The 21349-nt window shown below is 37.5% G+C and overlaps 5 protein-coding genes across 6 annotated transcripts; all 5 read left to right on the forward strand.

Annotated features, from left to right (window-relative positions):
- Positions 1 to 377: 377 nt before the first annotated feature.
- On the forward strand, positions 378 to 2592 carry LOC117929533 (lamin-like protein). Its single transcript, XM_034849841.1, has 2 exons — positions 378 to 645; positions 1813 to 2592. The coding sequence occupies exons 1-2, from the start codon at positions 474 to 476 to the stop codon at positions 2154 to 2156; spliced, it is 516 nt and encodes a 171-aa protein (XP_034705732.1). The 5' UTR covers positions 378 to 473; the 3' UTR covers positions 2157 to 2592.
- Positions 2593 to 4013: 1421 nt separating this feature from the next.
- On the forward strand, positions 4014 to 6191 carry LOC117929532 (lamin-like protein). Its single transcript, XM_034849840.1, has 2 exons — positions 4014 to 4671; positions 5346 to 6191. The coding sequence occupies exons 1-2, from the start codon at positions 4470 to 4472 to the stop codon at positions 5672 to 5674; spliced, it is 531 nt and encodes a 176-aa protein (XP_034705731.1). The 5' UTR covers positions 4014 to 4469; the 3' UTR covers positions 5675 to 6191.
- Positions 6192 to 6713: 522 nt separating this feature from the next.
- Positions 6714 to 11491, forward strand: LOC117930870 (cell division topological specificity factor homolog, chloroplastic-like). Of its 2 annotated transcripts, XM_034851632.1 has the most exons (3): positions 6714 to 6896; positions 9251 to 9819; positions 11470 to 11491. In XM_034851632.1, the coding sequence occupies exons 1-3, from the start codon at positions 6807 to 6809 to the stop codon at positions 11474 to 11476; spliced, it is 666 nt and encodes a 221-aa protein (XP_034707523.1). In that variant the 5' UTR covers positions 6714 to 6806; the 3' UTR covers positions 11477 to 11491. The 2 variants fall into 2 exon arrangements, with proteins under 2 accessions (XP_034707523.1, XP_034707522.1); XM_034851631.1 differs by lacking the exon at positions 11470 to 11491 and having other exon boundaries at positions 6715 to 6896; positions 9251 to 10145.
- Positions 11492 to 11519: 28 nt separating this feature from the next.
- Positions 11520 to 15250, forward strand: LOC117930869. The gene is made up of 7 exons (XM_034851630.1): positions 11520 to 11833; positions 12073 to 12167; positions 12683 to 12800; positions 12901 to 13019; positions 13928 to 14114; positions 14189 to 14332; positions 14544 to 15250. The coding sequence occupies exons 1-7, from the start codon at positions 11555 to 11557 to the stop codon at positions 14838 to 14840; spliced, it is 1239 nt and encodes a 412-aa protein (XP_034707521.1). The 5' UTR covers positions 11520 to 11554; the 3' UTR covers positions 14841 to 15250.
- Positions 15251 to 16705: 1455 nt separating this feature from the next.
- On the forward strand, positions 16706 to 20698 carry LOC117929916 (probable WRKY transcription factor 4). The gene is made up of 4 exons (XM_034850360.1): positions 16706 to 17244; positions 18034 to 18761; positions 18850 to 19011; positions 19926 to 20698. The coding sequence occupies exons 1-4, from the start codon at positions 16831 to 16833 to the stop codon at positions 20209 to 20211; spliced, it is 1590 nt and encodes a 529-aa protein (XP_034706251.1). The 5' UTR covers positions 16706 to 16830; the 3' UTR covers positions 20212 to 20698.
- The last annotated feature ends 651 nt before the right edge of the window (positions 20699 to 21349 follow it).

Here is a 21349-nt window from a genome sequence, read left to right on the forward strand (position 1 = left end):
ATTAAATTAAAATTTAAATAGATGTAGCAAAAATTATCGTAAAAATTATGTATATGAATAAAAAAAAAATGAAAATAAAATTATGCAAAAGTTAAAATTTGTTTGACAATATTTTCAGTTGTTTTTAGAAAGAAAAAAAAAACCCTATTTTGGGAATTTAAAAAATCATTTTTTGGATTTATTCTCTAGGAGCGTATCGTGCAATTAAAATATTTTACTTAATTACTTAAATTTTTTTATAATAAAAATAAAAATATCTTATTTGATAAAAATTTATGAAAAGTATTTTCTAGGTTAGAAAACCGCCTTTTGCGTTTTTTACCTGTTATAAATAACATGTACCAAACAGGCCTTAAATATCTTTTCAAGATAAATAATCCAAGTTGCAGATCTCTATACACGCTACAAACTAAGCTAGCCTCTTCTTCTGGAGTGGAGCACTCAGAGCAGAGCAGGGAGAGAGAGAGAAGGCAATGAGGTTCGGGACGCTGGAGCTGGCGGTGGTGCTAATGTGCGCCGTGGTGCTGATGTTGCCGGAGGTGTCGGCCACGCGGTGGACCGTCGGAGGGAACCAGGGCTGGAGCACCAACGTCAACTACACGGTCTGGGCCAAGGACAAGCACTTCTACAATGGCGACTGGCTCTGTAATTTACTAATTTCTACTTTCTCTCTCTAGAATATTTATTTTTATTTTTATGTGTTTAGCTTCAGATCTGCTCGTTTTCGTACGAGTTTCTGCTTTTCTTTTGTTGAAAGTACTTTTCTTAGTTTGAAAAGGAGCTTCTGATGCCTCTGTTTCTCTGCGGGTTGAGTTAATGGGAGTGATTGCGGTTAGGTGCTGAACGTACGTTCAGCTCAGATGTTTGCAGTGGTAATTGATGGTTGTTCATGTATGATTTCGGTAGATCTGTGTCTTTTCCTTGTTTTTCTTCTTCATTTGATTTCAACAGCATCTCATTATTTTCTTCTGGATTTTTCAAATTTTTGTTCACATCAGAGTTAAGGCAAAAAAAGAAAAAAAAAAGAAATGAAAACCATTTGAACAAACATTCCCTAGATTGTGTTGCTCTGTAAATATGAAGCCTAAGGATTATACCTGGTAGCGATTACAGAGTCTTAAGTGTTTTTGGGAGGGCTAACGGCGACTATATTGTAAATGTAGATTAGATCTTCTGTCTCGACACTAAATTGTATACAAAAGCCGGGATAACCAAAGAATTGACCAAGCCATTTGATGTAAATAGCTGCTATAGGGGCTTCTAGGGTTTAGGACCATTGAATAATAAAAACCATTTTTCTTTCCTTTCAAACCATTAATTTAACACGATTTTGATAATTTGATTGTTTTCTTTTGAATGTGAAGTGTTAAAATTAATGTGATTTGGTTGTATACAATTTGAATACTAATTATTGTGTATTGTAGCCTGGGTTGGCAGGACAACTAGATGCAACAAAGGGTTGCTGTCATGCCTGATTCCAGGGCACACACAAACACTAGACAAAGTCTGTTTGTGTGCTCAACACTGCGGGCTCATGTGGGTGAATTGAATTATTGCATTGTGCTCTTAATTAGGCGTCAAAGATAAATGCTGTATAAAACCTAGACAACAAAGATTTGTAATTAATTTGGGGCCTTTGGGCATTTAGTTTGCTCTTAGATTCTATGATTTGATTGATATTCAGTTTCTATGCTATGATAGAAGATATGTCTATCATAATTAACTTAATCCCCCATTTGAGGTTCCAAAAAACTTTGTTTTCAAAATTCACTCTGCCTTTTATTGCTTTTGTGATAACTCTTTTTTCTTCAGTTTTTGTGTATGATAGGAACCAGATGAATGTGTTGGAGGTAAATGAGACAAACTATGAGTCATGCAATTCCGATCATCCGCTTCACAATTGGACTAGAGGTGCTGGAAGGGATGTTGTTCCTCTTAACGTCACCCGGAAATATTATTTCCTCAGTGGCAAGGGGTTCTGCTATAGTGGAATGAAGATAGCTATCAATGTTGAAAACCCACCGCCCCCTCCCTCAGCTTCACCAATAAAAGAATCGAACGACTCTCCAAGTTCTAATTACAGAGGCCAGATTGTCGTACCAGCTGTTTTTGCCATTGCCGCAGTGTGGGACTCATTCCTCCGTCTCTACTGGTAACAGATGGATACCCGAATTGCCTCAAGGTAATCATCTGTCAAAAAAAAAGAGTTGTGCTCCACTTTATTTATTTATTTATATCTTTTGGGAGTTGATTTGTGTGGTTGTAGTTTGACCTGCGAAAGGGTAATCTTTATGATGAAAGCCTAGAGTGTTTGAATTTTGAAATGTATGAGTAGTTGACAACAAATCAAGAATTGGAAGGCGTGAAATGCGGAATTATGAAGTGTTTAGGTGAAATGAATGAAGCTATCATCTATGGGGGGGCTTAGGGCTGAGACCCATGTGATTTGCTTCTATTATTTATGAGAAAATGACCCACTAAACCATGTGGGTGACGTCTGTTTGTGAGGAAATGCGCTTTTCTTGGTAAGTAGATGGGATTGTATTTTAAAAGAGGGTAGAGGTTCAGGTGAAAAGTTGTTTGTTTCATAAACCACACTCTTTATTGTCTTCATCCATTTCAGCCAAGTTTTGTTTGTTTTCCTATTTGAGAGTTGTGGGGTGGGCGCACCATTTATAAATGAGTCTGACAGGGTGTGGTGGTGGGATCACATGATCTTAGTTTGTCCCATCTTCTGAAGATGGGGTCTTCTCTCGTCTCTTGCTGAGTTTGAGGTGGCACTGGGTTGGATTGGTCCCCCCTTCCTATTTCCTTCTCCTAAGTCCTAACTATGATTTGTTTCTTGATAAATACCTTAAAATCTTATACTTCTCATATATGTTACATTTATAATAATAATAATAATGGTGAGACGATAATTTTCTATCATGAAAGGTACTTTATCTTATTACTGTCTTTATTTCATTTTTATTAGATCCTTGTCATTCTTATTGAAGTCTTGTTTAGAATAGGCTTCTTTTTCAATCTCGGGCTTCATAGGTCCTAGATTTAGGAAAACTAAAGAGATAATGAGATGCGAGAAGAATGTAAAATTAAAATCATTCACACAATAACCATAAGTTGTACTTTTGAAAAACTTGTTTCTGAGTGATTCTTAAAGCATTTTTAGTCCGTAGTGTTTTTTTTAGTAGGGGTTTCACCGGAAAGGTTTTTTAAAGATAATCACTCATGTTTAAAAAAATTAGATATTATTTTTGTTACAATGGTACATGACAAAAATTCATTTTTGGTAGAATGATTTGATAAGTAATCGTCCCTCAATCGCTTCAAATCGTTTTTTGTATTTTTAAAAATTTATCAATATTTAGATTCTCATAGGGAAATACTTTTACTCTTTTCAAATTTACTCCAAACGTGCTCTAGACTACGCAGCTGACCAAGTGCATCATCAATCATCCTGGATTCGATCAGTGGGCTAGATGGAGGGTAACCATAGAATGAAGAAGAGAGCAGTTGGGCCCAACAGTGCACATGATACCAACTACAATAACATGATGGGTTGGGGCCTTGGAATCCGACAAACCTACGTTGAAACGCATTCTTTTTGGGCTTGAAAGATGACATGGGCTGAATTCCCAAATGTAGGCCTAGCCCAGTATCTTTCATCTCATTCAAACGGTCGGATTTCTTTATTCTATTGGTTGACCCACTTTACCCTTTTACACCCATCATTTTTTTTAAATAAAAATAAATAAATAAATAAATAAATAAATAACATGGGTGTATGAAATTACATAACTATCTTCTTCCTCCACACACTTACCAAAAACTCCCAACATCCACGAAACCAATTTCCGCAATGGTCATGATTTGCGTTTCATTGCCTTTTTTTCTCTCTCTTCCTTTTCTTTTCAAAAGAAGGGTAAATATGTGGGTTCTAATATTTATTTTAATAATTTTTTATTTTTTATTTTTGCAATAAATAGGGAAAAAGAGTGGAGTCCCGGCGAGTTTTAGCCTTTTAAGCCATTGTGGAAGTTTTTAGAAAGAAAATTAATGAGCAAGAAATTCCCCATCTAGTGGGTTTCCGCTATATAGACATCCACGCCAGCCTACCATCATGTTGATGGGCATTAGGCAGAGTTTTTGGCTTATCATGAACCTCTTTATAATACAATTACCAATTTAGATTTGAATGGAAAAATTATTATTGTTTTTGTGAGCGTTTTTAGCCAGCATGGACAGCAGCCCCAACTAAGTTCTTACAGCTAAAATGCACCTAGGCCATATAAATTACCACAAATTACAGATAAGCATCTTACGGTGGCGTGCCTGTAATTATTACCATAATAATGGCACATTTGTAATGGATTATCATTCACTCCACATTTCCCAATGATGATTCTACCCTCTCTATATATACACTCAGCATTCCACGCATAGAGAGTGTGGCTCTGAATCAAAAACTGATGTCAAGATTCAAGTGTTCAAGAAACCCAGGAGGAATGCTGCGGATGTGGTGGTGGTGGTGGCTGATGGCGGCAGCAGCAGCGATGGTGGGAGGGTGTGAGGCGAATCTCATCAAAGTTGGCGGCAAACAGGGATGGGGACCTAATGTTAATTACACAGAATGGGCCAAGAACAAGCACTTCTACGTTGGAGACTGGCTTTGTAATTCTCTCTCTCTCCCTCTCTCCTTACTCATTTCTCTTTATTTTTCTCGGTAACCAAACACAAAGTAAACAAACTCAGATTTTATTTTCCATGTAAATTAATTTCCATCATTTATTCTTATTATTTAGAAATGAGAATGAAGGAAGATCTGCCCTACCTTATTGGTTAGGCAAGTTTTGAAATAAAAAAATTCCCAATTTTGGAGATACGACCATTGTCGCATTCATGATCCATCCTATGGCAGAGAAGCGGAGGCGGGTCCCATTCTACTAAATTATTTCCAATTTGGGAAAAAGGGTCGAAGGATTTATTGCTCCATTCCTCAACCCCACTTTTTTTGAAAAAAAGAAAAAAACAAACAACTCGGACATATTTGAAAACTCGATTTTAAAAACAATTTTACGTTCCCTAAACTCAAAAAACACATCTAATATTTTTTGGGAATAAATTTGAGGTATTAGATATTTATGAAAATAAAATTTTGTTTCTAAAACCAATAAAAATAATTCTTAAAAATTGATTTTTGACTACAACTTTTTTAAAAAAAAAAAATCGTGAGAGGGAGTGAGTTGAATTGCTTTCCATGAATTAATTATTTTGATTGTTGTTGTTATTGTTATCATTGGGATTGGTATAACTCCTTTAATTTTCGTTTTCATTTGGATTTGAAGATTTCATCTTCGACAAGCACTACTTCACTGTTTTTGAGGTGAACGAGACAAACTATGAGAGATGCAGTGAGCAGGAGTTCATCACAAATATCACCAAGGGTGGGCGAGATGTCTTCAACCTCACACACCCAAGGCCATACTACTTCCTCAGCAGTGGAGGCTACTGCTGGCATGGAATGAAGCTTGCCATCAATGTCACCCACATGCCTGCTCCCGCCCCTTCTCCCTCCAAAAGCAATGCTCCTCCATCAGCCTCCTCCCCCACCCCCATCATCCTCTCCATTGCCTTGCTCTGCCCTCTCCTCTTCAAGTTCTTCTTCCATGCTTGATTCCAAATAAATACCATGTTCTGAAACAGATTGTTTAGCATATTATGGGTAAATGGTGTGAATCATTGAACAAATGGAATGAGTTTTTTTTTTTTTTTTTGGTTTTCTAATGAAAGTCGCATTGATTTCAGATTCCAGATTCTGTGTGTGAAAGTAGTGTAAAGTAGGTTAACAGGCAGTTGGGTGGATGAGCAAAAACAGAATTTGAAAGCAGGCCAATTTGATTCAGTTGCAGATGTGGTGGTGACTGATGAGATATGGTATAATTATTGCGGCTTCTCTTTTACAATTATGGTGAAGATAGAATGAAAGATGGGCTGGAAGCCGTTGAAAGAGATGCGTCGATCAGATGGATAACTTTATTGAGAAAATAAAACATGTCTAATGCAGTATGATTTGAACCTTGATACGTTTTTAGGTTGAATATCCTGGCCTTCATTAAATTCATATAAACTCGCACAACCCATTTTGACCCCTGTTTGATTTTCAATCAATAAGTTAAATTAAGTCATGTGAATCATAAACATATCAAATTTTTGTTGTTTTATTCCATACATTATAATTTTTTTTTACATAATTAATATTAAATTACTTGATTCACATATCAAGTTTTTGTTATTTTATTCAATGCATTATAATTGTTTTACATAATTAATATTAATAATTATTTATTTTATTGAATGATATGAGAATACTACCCATTTATAAAACATGAAAATTTTTATATGTTCATTATAATTCCCATTTTTCTATTTGTCCTAACCAAATTTTCTAGTTTTAGTAATGGGACAAGTTATTTTTTTAGTGCCTACTCCTATTTTTTTCCCCCTGATAGAATAAGTTTGTTTATTTATAAATTATAATTTTTAAGAAATTCGTGGATTGACTTACCCAAAGCCTTAAACATTTTCAAGGTAATTTTATTCTAATACAACAACATTCATATCTAGTAGTTCAGAAACGACACCGTTTTATGTGACAGTGTCTGAGATACCTTCCCTCATTGACCCTGCCTTCACGCTTTAACCTTTTTGGGCTGCTAGTGTACCAAACTGGAGAGAGAGAGAGAGAGAGATAGCGAGAGAGCAAGAGATTGGTTGAATTTTGAAGGGTTTTGGAGAAGAAAATCAAAATGGCGATACGTGGAGATTTAAGGGTCTCAGCAGCACCAATGGGTTTCCGTTTTAAGCACCCTTTTGGAGCCTCTCTTCCACCCTCCAAGGTTTTCCTCTTTCACCCAACTCTCACTCTCCATTTTTATTAATTGGGCATTTCAGTTTTCTTTCATTTCCACAATTTGGTTCTCAGTAGCTTCTGGTTTTTCCCCCTTTATTTTTTTTCGTGAGGGAAATGGTAAAAGAATGTTTGAATGGAAAGGAAACTGCTTCGCAAAAGTCCGTTTCCCTAGACCCAAACAGAAACCTTAAGGAATAAAGGGAAGAAAAAACAATTCAGAGACATACATTGAGCATTTTCCATCTGGGGTTTTATTTTTGATGATTATTAGTTTATGTCTTTTATATGGGCGTAGTTTATATGGAGACTGGAGCACATTGCTTCTTGCAACGGTGACTTCTTGTAGTTGGCAGGCAAAATGCTAAAGTTTGGTCCATTACCATTGTGACCATTTCGATGGCCTTGTTTTATTTGATGTCCTTTGTGTTTCTGGTGTTGATTATGATTAGGGAGCGAGGAGAGCTGATTGGTGGGTTGTGTTTGGTAGGAATTCAAGTATTTATTTGCTGAATTTTCAATAGTCATCACCTGGAATGGGTGTGTACTCATTTTTTCCCCCAAACATGTCATTCTAAGATGATGAATAAGAAATGAATTGTAGTCTCCATGCTATTTACTTGGTCTATTGAAGAGTTCTCTTCCTATTTTATGTTCGCTTGTGTCTTGCTCCTGGTTTTGGTTTCTAGGTTATGAAAAGAGAAGATTTTTTGGGCATGGAATGAGTTTATCAAGTTTTTTTTTCTCTTTTAAAGGGTTAAAAAATGAAAGGAAAAAGAGAATTGTTGGGTTATCTGAATTCTGTGAGTATGGAAACTGGTCTTCTGCCTAGGGTTCTCGACAATCCGAACTTGTTTGGTTTGAATGAGAGGGAGTTATGTGTCAGGTGGTAACTTGAGCACAGTTGCATGCTCAAGTAGGACTGTAGGAAAATGAATGTGTCCAACAGGCATGAAATTTCAATTATTTAGGTACAGTTTCAGTTGCATCTTAGAAGTATTTTTTTCTTGCTTCTGGAGGAAAAAGGGAAAAGGGAAAGAAGGGAAGGGATAAAAAAAAGAGTTCATTTTCATTTCTGAAACTTGAAAGCAGGAGGTCACTGGATTTCATAGAAAGGCATTTTAATCAGTACACTGCCATCTTGATGGCCTACAATGTTGCCATGCCTTCTCTAACACTACTATGCCATTGCTGCCTCCACCAATGCCAACACCACTCATACCACCGCTTTCATACGACCATCCAGACCACAAATTGTCATTGCTAATAGCACTTCTTCTATATCACTTTTGCATGGAAACTTACCAAAAACTGCTTCATGTTTTTTTTGCGTCTGAGGAAAAATGTAAAAACCTTGCTTCTCTCACTTATCAAAAGCACTTCTAATAAAGCATTAACAAACACTGTCTTCCTGTACAATGATGGTCACTCATCGTGATTTTTCGTTTCTATTACAATATGAAGCATGAGAAACATCAGGAAAGATTTGTGAAATCTTCTGTTCATGTGAGAAGTGATTGAATTGGTGGTTTACAATTGGATCATCTTTCTGTAACATGCAAATATTGCATCTGATATTTAAGATAAGTGGTCATTATCATAGGACACAAATTTAAGGTATTGTTTGTTTGCAGGGCTATACTATGTCCGCCAGAAGACCAGTCACCAAAATGCTGAACTCTAATATACATTTGATTTCGACATAAACATGCTCCATTCCTACATGTCCTCATCTCTTAATCCCATTACATCCAATGTTATATTAGTTCGGACAAGGTGTTTTTTATCTTTAATCTGGAAGCCAACTCCTTAAGCAACAAACTTTTTAACTCTGCCAAAAAGATCAGGCATTTTGATTTATCTGTTTGTTGGTTTGATATATAAGAAAAAATTTAAAGTAAAACATGTTTGAGCATTTACCTTAGTGCTCACATAGTTTCATGGAAGAACTACATTCATTCATAATAACAAGCATTCCTCTTTTTGGGTGTAAGTTAAATATCGTTCTAAGAATGATAGCAGAACTACTGTAGGATGGGTGATTAGAACAATGAGGGTCATTTGCATATTGGTGCAGCTAAAAATGTTGGTAAAACATCCATTGTTGTGGTGGAATGTACTGCTGTTCGAGATGGTGTTTTGTTTGTGACTCATCAAGGTATCTGGCACATTGAAATTAAAAGAGATTCAAAGAATTGTAAATCTTTTACTTTTGGGTTTGCTGCTGTGTCTGTGTCAGTTATAATGCTTATTGTTAGGTGTATGTAAAATTCAATGAAGGTATATCATGAAATCTTCATCTGATTCATCCTTCTAAACTTTTTCCTTTTCTCCATTGTGTAGGTACGGTTTAAGCATTTTACTAATGGTGGATCTGATAGTTCTGAAATTATGCCAAAATGGTCTTGTATGGAAAGGGAAAGGTATAAAACATGGTGCCATTATAACCAGCCTTTTGGGGTAACAGGAGCAAATAGGCTTCCTATGGAACCCATTACCCAAGATGCAGAGGGTTTCCTCCACAAAATGACAAGCATGAGCTTCTTTGAGCGTTTAAACTTGGCATGGAAGATACTGTTCCCATCACCTACAACTAGAAGGAACTCAAATGCAAGAATTGCCAAGCAGCGTTTAAAGATGATCCTCTTCTCAGATCGATGTGTAGTTAGTGATGATGCAAAGCAGAAGATTGTGAGCAACATTGTGGGTTCTCTATCTGAATTTGTGGAGATAGACTCACAAGATAAAGTTCATCTTAATGTCTCAACAGATCCAGATCTTGGGACTGTCTACTCCATCACAGTGCCTGTTCGGCGTGTTAAGTCTGAATATCAAGATGAGGATGAGGATAGGATCATAACCAATATTGAATACAAAGACACTGGGGAGAGATCTGACTCGGTTGATGTTAGGTTTGATTTTTTCGTTCCTAATGAAAACTCTCAGTAATTTGTAAAATTGGTTTCTTTCCAGTGTGCAGAAAAGCTGAACATGCTCATTTGCATTCTAGCTAGAAAAGGGGTATTTTCCGAGTAAGACAAATTTTGTTGTTGAGCTGGTTGGATGATGAGTTATATTAGAGATTATGAGTTATATTAGAAGATTTGATTGTAAATGGAAAAAAATTGCTCTTAGCTGCTTGCAGGTTCCCATGTGATCAAATCTATTGTTTATTTTTCCTTTTAAATTGTCCTCCCCTGCTATTACACTTAATTATAATATTTTAGTTTTGCTATTACTTGTATAATTGTAAGACAGCACTCGTTTCTAATTTGCAGTAGATGAATAATTAGACTGTTCTTGGTGTTCATCTCAATACAGTAAAAGGTACATTTGCTTCATTTTACACGGGTTGACTTCAATTTTTATGCATAACTTGCAGATATGCAATCACATGAACCTATAGAAGCAATAGTAAGTCACCAGATGAATGTCCACGCATACACACATTGTACACAAATTACCGGTTAACCCATGTTCTATCCTTAGTTCTCACTTCTCACAGTAAAGCTAGACCATCCTCAGAAAGGAAAAAGGAAAATGGGAAGTGAGATTTACAGACACTGGGGTCATATGAATTTGTTTTTCTTGATAAATGACGCACAGGAGTAGGTTTATGTCTTTTGATCCTGTGGCTCGCATCATCCTTGAGCATAGCCCTTTTGCAGTTTTTCAGGATGGGTGGTGCTAGATGAGTTAGTAGCAGAAATTGGGAATGGGTTGGAGAAAACTGGCAGAACGAGGATGAAATGTTTTTCAAGTGGACTGCAAATTTGGCAGACATGAGGAGGCATGATCAGGCTAGCAATGTGCAGATGGATGACATGAGGATAAGCTATATAACAATATTGGTTTGGTTTTGACTGCAAAGTGGCAGCTATAGGCTCTCCCTTAAGGTTGCCATGGGTAGAAGGTGGCAAAAGTAGCAGCTGTAGAGCCTGTAAGTAGTTTTTGCTTTGGTTATTCTGGACAAAGCTTTTAACAAGCAAAGCTGTACGTTAGAGACCATTCCCGTCCAATTAGGCATCCATCCAAACTACAGAAACGTAAAAGGAAGGCCCACAAGGAAGTAGAACTAAAACACCTTCATCCGACCAATAGCAAGGAGAGCCAACACCTGTGCAGGATCAGCAGCATTGTTGTGCCCTTGCTTTGGTTTTTCAATTTGTTTGCTCTCCAAAATTCATTCGAAAGAACACTACTCTCCTTGTAATGCATTTCATGAGAGAGAGGGAAAAAAAGCTTTGGACTCTGAATTATTTTGGTAAAATTTAGCCCTTGTTTGAATTAACTCCTAACAAGCTTAAAAAAAAATGATAGTAAGTACTTTCATGTTGAAAAAAAGTATAATGTTGAAAAAATGTATAATGTATAAGCCACATCTGGCATGAGTTACATATTTTATTTTAAGTAGAAAGTTGTACTTTGAAAATTATGCTTTTGGTAGTGGCTTCAAGCTATACTGGGGTTTTAACCAGAAAATCACAAAGATAATGAAGATTTATTCTAAACGTCAAACGACGTCGTTTTAATTTCCCCTTTCTCCGTTTGCTGAAACGCAGCGTTTAGGAAATTCCCGGTGCGGGCCGTTGAGATAAGATATGAAGCAGTGGCTTCAAACAGAGACTCCTCCAGAGCCCGCCCTCCATGGCTGCAATCTCTTCAATCTCCGTTTCTCCCATCCCCAAAACCCTAATCCCTACCCGAACCCAAAAACTTCCTCCCACGACATCTTTCCGCTACCCAAAACCCTATTCCTTATCCATTTCCTCAATTAGGAGCCCCAAGACCCGAGCAGCCGACTTCTCTTCATTCTCCGCCATTGTGGGACAAGACCTGCACAGTGACGCAGATGAATCGATTGGCGTTGACACTCTCAAACGTTTCATTGATATCAATTTGGGTTGCTGGAACGGCTCTTTCTACGTGAGTCAGGATTAACCAAAGCTCGATTGTTTGATTGCTGAGGAAAAAAATAGGAAAACAAAACAAAGTTTTGGGTATTATTATTTGTTTGTTGCTTTTGTTTCCGCCATAAAAAATAAAAATAAAAATTGGATACTGAAGTAAGCCCACTAGTTCAATTGGGGCCATTGGTATTCTGTTTCAGGGTTTTTTTTTTTTTTTTTTTTTTTAATTATAATTATTTTTGAATGATTTTGCAGCAATTTGATTCTCTGGGGAATTTGACCCAAAAAGTGAGTACGAAGCTTGCAGTGGGCTCTTATGGAGAAGATGAACTCATTAGTCTCATTCAAACGTAAGCTTTTGCCATTTTTGATATTATCAAGCAATTTGTTTTTGACACTGGAACTTTTGCCATTTTTGAGAATAATCCTTATCAATAATCACATTTTCCATTTGTTTGGTTGAGGAGGAGATTTATTGGTCTCCATTTGACTAGAGATAAAATTAAGGTTGAAATATGTGAATTATTGACTTTCTTCAATTCAAGGGATAGTGTAAGTAGGGAAACAAGCATACCGATGCCATTGAAGTGGACCATATATCTACATTACAGTGTTTATTGAGCCTATCTCCTTGAAAGCTATGACCAGGAAAAGAGCCTATTTTGAAATGTGTGATTAGGGAATTATCAGTCTCATTGTGCTGCAACTACTGTGGTATTTGGGGTCTTTTGCAACCCATTTCGTAGATCTGCCTTTCCCATGTTCCAAACACACCTTGGTTCCTAAGATTTAACTGAATACTAGAGCTCTGTTGTGGTTTTTAATGCCTTTATGATACGTAGGCTAACCTGTTCAAACTTCGTAGGTTATACATAAAACAACCCCCATCAAGCACTTCATGTTCTGGTGATGACGATGAGCCAGCGTGGGCAGAGTACAAAATCAAAGAAATCAATTTGTTTACTGTGGACAAGTATCAACAGGTGAATCTTTCTAACATTTTAAAGATTTAAAATTAGTTTATGTTGTAATTGTGGTGATTCCAATGTTTTCTTTTGAATATCTGTTATGATTAGTCTACAGATTGGCTTTTTTTCCAATGAGAGGGCATTTGCTTTAAGATACCAGACAGCAGGCATGTTAGAGACTGTGTTAAGGCAAGGGGTTCTTGGTGAAGATGACAGTGGAGAAGAATCACCCAAGTGAGTGATTGTTATCTCAAAATACAATTTTATCTTTTGAACTGACATTTTGTTAACAGATGAAGTGGGGATTTTATGTAGTAATTTAATTCTTTCCCATGAGTTTGGAGCTGTGACTGCATTTGATGGGGTTGGTTACAATACCTCCTACTCCCCCATGCTGCAATTACCCATTCAAATAATGCACAAAATGGTATGAGTCAGGAGGTAATGACAGTCTATATTTTAGAAAGCAGTTTTTTGTCATAGTATGAAGTCATGCACGATGCATACCATGATGAAGCGTGAAGTGGTTTTGGAAGCCATTAAATGGCCAGCCTACTGAAGTAATGCATAATATGAGAGAAGGAGAATAAACCCCATTCTTCTCATAATATTTGCTACTTCACCTGCAATAACTACATGAACATGAGGGAAGTCAGTTTTAAACCACTAATGGAATCTGCTTCTGGGAGTAACATGTGCAAACAAATGGAAGATCAGGAGATACACTCTACTTTATCAAGTTATTTTGGATCAGCTCTGCCTTAAGCACTTAAGAGTTGATACCATTTAGATTTCTGTCAAAAAGGGGGAAAGAAACTAAAATTAAAGTGCAAAATTCTCTATTCAAATCATCTAATTGAATATTTAGTCATCCAACATGAGTTTCCTCATTTGAGATTTTCGAGGAGTGCATTATTTTAGCTCTATGCAAGACTGCTTCCATGTGCAAAGTGTGATTGGTATTCTAGTAGTGATACTAAGTTAACCTCTCACTTCTTAAAAGAAGTATTATTACCAATTTTATTATAATTTATAGTTGCTATAGTATCCTGATCTGATTTTTGAGTTTCTGTTCCTTTGTTCCAACTGGCCTGTTGTACGTCCATCAATATTTACTCTTTTCACATTCTTTTACTGTGCAGAAATCTGAAGCTTCCGTCTCGCCGACCTTCTATTGTATGTGAGAATTGCCTTTATTCACAGGAGAGTGATCTGCGGGCTAGAGCATTCCACATCATGGACCCAAAAGGCATTTTAGACATGATTGGTATTTTCCTTGAAGAAAGAGGCAACGGGAAATTCTTTCCTCCTTCCATTGACATTTCTAAGGTAAGTTGTTTTTCTGAAGAAACGCTCTGTGCAAGAGATCGTCTTCATAGCCTATGATTCATATCTACATGCAGGACAAAACAAACAGGATTACACCATTTCTTGGTAAATGGAAAGGTCGTTCTGTGACAAAGCGCAGTGGTGTTTATGGATCAACAATTGCTGAAGCTAATACAGTTTCCTTACTTGAAATTAATGACAATGATCAGCTGGTCCAGGTTTGTAACATTCCACTCATTAAAGCCCCTGAAGGTGAAAAATGATTTATTTTGTAATAAAGTATGTGTATATAAACACAAATATTTTGTTGGGCAATGGGTGAATCTTGTTGGACTGATTCCACTAGGCAATGCATTAATGGGCAATTTATGGCTCTCTCATGTGGACTTGAATTCTGAGTCCTTTTCATTTATTTTCTTTGAAAATCAGGATATTTCTTCAACATCCACATCTGGAGGAGGAGATGTCACCACTAATGTACATTGGACCGGTGCCTTGTCAGGCAACTTGGCTACATTTGAAGGGGGTTTCCAGATGACCTTACTGCCTGGTGGCATGTACATGGGATATCCATCTGATATCGCAAAGAGCGTGGCAGAATCCAAGTCATTCCACCTGGAGTTCTGTTGGCTTGAATCACCTGGGAAAAGGCAGAGACTGGTTCGCACTTATGACATGGAAGGCTTGGCTGTTTCCTCAACCCATTTTTCTGAGACGAGAGTGTAAGTGCTCCAGCCTCATTGTACACACAGCAAGATCTATCTTCTCCAAATCTGCACCATCCAAAAACCCCAAAAATGAAATCAAAGGTAAATGAATGTCCCAGTGTTTTTATATGACCTCTACATAATTCTGATTGTATCAAAATCTCAGGAAATCCTGTCCCAGATGTAGTTTTCTTCAACTTGCCAAGTTGCCTTTGGATTGAAAGTGAACGTTACAAAACCTTGTTGTAAACACGTAATGACATCGAATGAACTTCTCAACTTGCTTGTTGGGCCTCCCCAAAACTGTGTAGGGCGGTAATGCCGTAATGTCTTGGCTTCAATGATCCCCACCTCCTTTTTGTACCAAATTATTTGACCATTCGATGGTTGCCATTTAATACGATACATGCCGCCCCATTCACTTTTTCATTCTTGTGTCCATTTACTCTCTTTTTTTTTTTTTCGTTTTTTTTTTCTATTTTTGGTGCCTTTGTCATTAAAGCTTCAATGATGAATTGTTTCTCAAAAATCCTACTTGTATATTTCATATCAGCTACAAAGTTGATTGTTTCTTTTTGGTCGATAAGAATAAATTATGAGAGACTGAGGAGTTTTGTAAGCAATCCACGAGTCCACGACTATGAAGGAAAGTAATTTAGATATAAATTTTTTTTAATAAGAAGATTAAAAATTTATTTGATAATGATTTTAAGAAGTGTTTTTAATATTTTAAAATTTTTATTATTTAAATCTTAATAATATTAAAAATATTTTTTAAACACATTCTACGTCAATAATGGTATCACTTACATTTAATTTATCTTTTATTATTATTATTTATAATATTAAGTAAGAGAAATTTTCAAAAAGGTTGACAAACGAGAGATAGGTGATGGTGGGGGGTGGAGGTGCATGAACCCACATTTAAGAACGTGGATCCCTACAACAGCTCAAAATGAAAACAAAAAGAGAGGGTGAACGTGGGCGCCTCTGATTGGCTGTTAGACTGACTAGGGTGGGGTCGTACGCAGCCAGGCCTTCCCCCAGCAGGACAAGTTGCGAGCGACGTACACGGCAGCACGACTGGAGCCACCTTTTCCGGTGGGTCCCATGCCTAAGCTGTCAAAACGTTGTCTTCTTGAATTCAGTGTGATTGTCGTGGTCCCCACTTGACACTTGACAGCCCTCCCCTGCTCAGGACCTCAACCCAAAAAATCTTTTTCAAATTCATGTTTCTTCTACAAATATTAAAATAAAAATGATGTTTATTCAGCATTTTCAAAAGTTGTAGTTACACACTTACACCTACCTACATCCATCGATTTTAATTTTTAACGTCATTCTTATTTTTATTAAAACTTTTATATTTAATAAATTTCAAGCGTGAGTTTTAAAATGACCCTACAAAGCCTAAAAGTGGTTTCCAAGACAACAATAATTGATAAACAATTTTTTTTTTTACATTATAAAAAATAAAAAAAAGTATTATAAACCGTAAATAATATTGAATTAAAATAATTAATTTCAATTCAATGCTCTAAATCATCACTTATATGGTGGGGGTGATGATGGCGTGTACAACATTATCCTGCCCAAGTCAAGGTGGGTTTGAGGACAAAAAGGGGATTCATTTTGATGCATTTTTCATGAGGATGCGTTTCTTTGGGGTCATTATCATAGTGCCGGTCTCTTAGGGTAAGAAAGTCCCTTGAAAAAAGGTTCAAATTTTGTCCCTTTTTTTGTACCATATTTTTTAAAATGCTTAAATGCTTATAAATAAAAAAATCTTATTATTTTATATTCGAATTGTATTTAAATTTTAATATGTTAAAATAAAAATAAAAGGCAGAGTTGGTAATGGGAGCGGCGCCACCAAGGGGACACCCGTGAGTAAAAAAACTAAAAAGTCTGCTGTGCACCGTCGACTTTCCACAAAATCCATAAGAGAGAAGGGAGTTTTGGAGGGGTGGAAATTAAACCCTAACTATGGTGAACTGACGGAGCTCTCTATGGCTCAGAATGATACGTCCTCGTTTTCATCCAAAGTGGTGGCGCCCTCCCGCCCCACCATTGCTCTTCCCCCTCGCTCCTCCATGGACGCCTTCTTCTTCGCCGCCACCAGTCCCGGCCCTATGACCCTCGTCTCCAGCTTCTTCTCCGACAATTACCCCGACTCCGACTGCCGCTCCTTCTCTCAGCTCCTCGCCGGCGCCATGGCTTCCCCAGGCGCCAGGCCCACTTTGCTCTCCGGTAATTCCACCAACCACGAGGGTTCTGGAGATGGAGCTGATAAGAGCAGTTTAGGGTTCAGGCAGAACCGCCCCTTGAGTTTGGCGGTTGCTCGGTCGCCGATGTTTTCCATTCCCCCTGGGTTGAGCCCTTCAGGACTGCTCAATTCGCCGGGCTTCTTTTCTCCCCTCCAGGTAATGGATTGAATTTCCTAACTTTAATGGGTTTCCTCTCTTTTTGCTGTTTTATGCAAGTTTTTTTGGTGAAATTTTTTCATTTTTTATTTTAATTTCTACGGTTGCTGTAGGGTTGAGAGTTGTTTCTTTCCATTTACGTAATGATTGATTTGATTGTTAAGCTGTTGAGTTGAGACAAGCGTCAACTATGGGAGGAAAACCTTTATAACCCCAAATGTTGCCTTAAACGTACTTTGTATGACATAATCTGGAGTTTGAAGCAAAACCATGATTTCTTTTTCTGGTTTGCAAACTTTTGTTTTTCGTACCTCTTTAAATTTTGGGATCATATCAGGATAAAATTGATAATTGATTGGATAATTCTGCATATTGGGTATTAGGCACATGAAATTGACCCAGCGAACTGACTATTTCCTGTGATTTCTATGTACTTCAGTTTATATGCTTGGTATTATTCCTTTCCTGGTCTCGTGTGTTTGAATTGGGATTTGTTATGGCTCCCTGTTTTCCTCCACAACCCTATTTATCCAGTAGGAAGGTCTTCAGGAATGCATGGTCTTGGACAGGTTGATACCGTTGATTACCTTCTTGGCTGGTGACTGTCAAGAAATTGTGCCTAGATATTTAGAACTACTCATTCTCGGTATGGTTGAGGGAACACGTGTTGCCTCGCTGCTGTTCTGGACCATATTGTGTGTCTGTTCTAAGTACCAGATTATTATGTTGGGCGAAAAGGGGCTTTAAGTTGTATTAAGTTTTGATATAATTGCTCCTTTATCCATGCAGAGCCCGTTTGGAATGTCCCATCAGCAAGCCTTGGCACAAGTTACAGCCCAGGCTGCATTTTCCCAGTCTCATATGTTCATTCAAGCAGAGTATCAACCTTCTTCATTGGAAGCTCCTGTGGAATCACTGGCACAAGATCCATCCTTTATCACCGATGCAACTACACACCAGCAGGTGCCACCACTACCATCAGACCCTAAGAGTTCCATGACGGAGTCATCAGAAGTCTCTCATTCTGACAGGAAATCCCAACCTCCCTCTCTTGTTGTTGATAAGCCGGGTGATGATGGCTACAACTGGCGGAAATATGGGCAGAAGCAGGTCAAAGGGAGTGAGTATCCTCGAAGCTACTACAAATGTACACATCTGAATTGCCCCGTCAAGAAAAAGGTTGAGCGTTCTCATGATGGTCAAATAACTGAGATTATCTATAAAGGGCAGCACAACCATGAAGTGCCAAAACCTAATAAGCGTGCAAAGGATGGCAATGATCTAAATGGACATGCAAACTCTCAGTCTAAGCCTGAACTTGGTTCTCAAGGTCAGATGGGAAGTTTAAACAGGCCAAATGAAACTGTACCTGCTAATTCAGTGCCTGGGATGGATCAGGAAACTTCCCAAGCAATGCCTTTGCAGGTAAATGGGTCCAGTGACAGTGAGGAAGTGGGTGATGCTGAAACTAGAGTAAAAGAGGATGATGATGATGATGAACCAAATCCCAAGAGAAGGCAAGTCCGAAACCTAATATTGCACCTGTTGATAATTCATTTTCTCCTGTCTTCCCTAAAACATTTGAAAATTTGCCATGGTGTGCAGGAACACAGAGGTTGCAGCACCTGCTGAGGTAGTATCATCACACAAGACAGTCACTGAACCAAGGATCATTGTGCAGACAAGAAGTGAAGTTGATCTTTTGGATGATGGCTACAGGTGGCGCAAGTATGGGCAAAAAGTGGTCAAAGGGAATCCTCATCCAAGGTTTGTCTATATATTGGTTTTTAATTCTGAAAAATCATATGCCACAACATAGGATAACCTATCGGAAACCTGTGTTTTCCTCTTCATTTGATTCCTTATGATCACATCATGTAAATGGATTCCAGGTTTCTTATTGACCATAATGTTGCTGGCCTCTTGTTTATGACACATGTTTTGAGAATTATCTAGAACCATCAGGATCATAGAAAATTAGAAATCTACTGAGTCTCTGATTGTGAGCCAATTGATTGTGCTGAGCTGGCCCCACTTTTCATAAATATCTGAATTTTAATTCGTTAGGGGGATCTTTCACTCAGATTGTGAATATTTTTTAAGTTATCAGGATTATAGAAATGATCAAAATCTCTGATTGTGAGCCAATTGATTGTACTGATCTGACTAAGATCCCCTTTTCATAAGTATCTAAATTTTTGTTTGTTAAAGGTATCTTTCTCTCAGGTACTGAATATTGTTAAGCGGCTGACATTTCTATACCATGGCTGATTTTGTAAACATGGCTTGCTTGCCTTTAGAGTTATAAATAGATTGAAATTTTTATGTGCATACTACAGGATCTTTGTGCTAGAATTGAGATTTGGAAAAGTGAATTAAAAGGTGGTTTTGGTTTGGGATTGTTGAGCTTGGAATGATTTCCAGTTGCTCTTTGGACTTTGGCTCTCTCTAATAGAACCACTAGTCTTTGGTTTTTCCTAGACATTTCCTCTTGCTCACAGCTCTAATTCAAGGCACTTCATATTGACTCTGTTGAAGTTTACATGGGTGATTTAGATGGTTGTGCTGAGTGATCTATTGATGAACATTTCACTATCCTTTCCTACAAGCTGTTTACTATAATCTCAAGTTCTGTTCATTTCCAAGAAGATATTGCTGATGCATCTAAATTCTCTCTGCAGGAGCTATTACAAATGCACTAGCCTGGGCTGTAATGTACGTAAACATGTTGAGAGGGCTTCAACAGATCCTAAAGCTGTGATAACAACATATGAGGGGAAGCACAATCACGATGTCCCAGCAGCTAGAAACAGCAGCCACAACACTGCCAACAGTAATGCAACACAGCTAAAACAGCATAATGTGGTGGCTGAGAAGCGTGCCTTACTCAAAGAGATGGGTTTCAGAAACAAGGATAAAAAACCTGTTGCACTTTTACAACTGAAAGAGGAGCAGATTGCGGTGTAAATTGCCAAGTTGAAACCTATTCCACTAAGGTCACAGGGTTGTCCCAAACCAACTAACACAGTACAAATGAAGGAATTAAGGAAAAGGAAGAAATTCAAAACCTGCAGGAGAAATCAGAAGAAAAGGAAGAAACCATCGAAAGCTGTATGAGAAATAAGGGCTAAACCTTTGCTGCATATATAATTTATAAAAAAAATTGCATGCTGTATGTACTTTCTTCTTGTACATCAATCAGAAATGATGTATATGATTGTTCAGTTTTTCATACATAGATGACTAGCATATGTTTGAATCTAGTTTTAAGCTTCCTTGCCTTCTTGGCTGCTTGTTTCTCCCTCCCTATTAGGGCTGCTATGTAAAGGGCTAGTCAATGTGGAAGTTAGAGAATAACCATCCTAATTAAAGAGGCAGAGCACCCTGGAATCGTCTCTATGTTGTATTTTATTTTGCTATCATTCAATAAATGCAATGGTGTTTGTGCATGGTCTCCTAGTGGGTTTCCATCTTTGGCTGGTAATGGTGCTTTAACATTTTAGTTAGGTTTTGATTCAGCAAAATCCAGATGATGGGTCTTGAAGTGCTCTATCAGTTTGGTTCCCAGATGCATAATTGTTACCGAGCAGAGGCAATTAGTTCCTGATGGCGTGGGCATCAAGATTTAGTCTGCGATGAAACAAGGTCCTGGGCAACATACACCTGTCTGAACCTAAGAACTTCCCAACAACTTTTTGCCCTTTTGGGTCATATTTAGAAAAATAATAAGAATGCTTCATATTTGGAAATCCCATATGAAATACATGATAATGATTCATAATGCCCAAAACAAATTGTTAGTAATAACCATTGGCAATGAATTTTTTACTACAATATGTTGTTAAACCCTAGAAGGTTGTTATTGTTGGGTTCACTTTTTTCCTTGTTTTGGTAGACAGAATAACTTGTAAAGGAGAAGCAGGGCACAGTGGCATGCATTAGTTTACAAGAAATATGGTTGAACAAATCATCATATAATCAGATGAATGATTTCTTTTGATTGATAACACGGATCAACCACTCCAGGGAAAGGTGGTGGAACAGTTACAATCATGTCATCCTGAGTGCTGCCTCCAATCCTTTTTTGTCCACTCCCTATTGCCCA

Source organism: Vitis riparia, chromosome 14 (genome assembly GCF_004353265.1).
Source record: "Vitis riparia cultivar Riparia Gloire de Montpellier isolate 1030 chromosome 14, EGFV_Vit.rip_1.0, whole genome shotgun sequence".
Classification (NCBI taxonomy): Eukaryota; Viridiplantae; Streptophyta; class Magnoliopsida; order Vitales; family Vitaceae; genus Vitis; species Vitis riparia.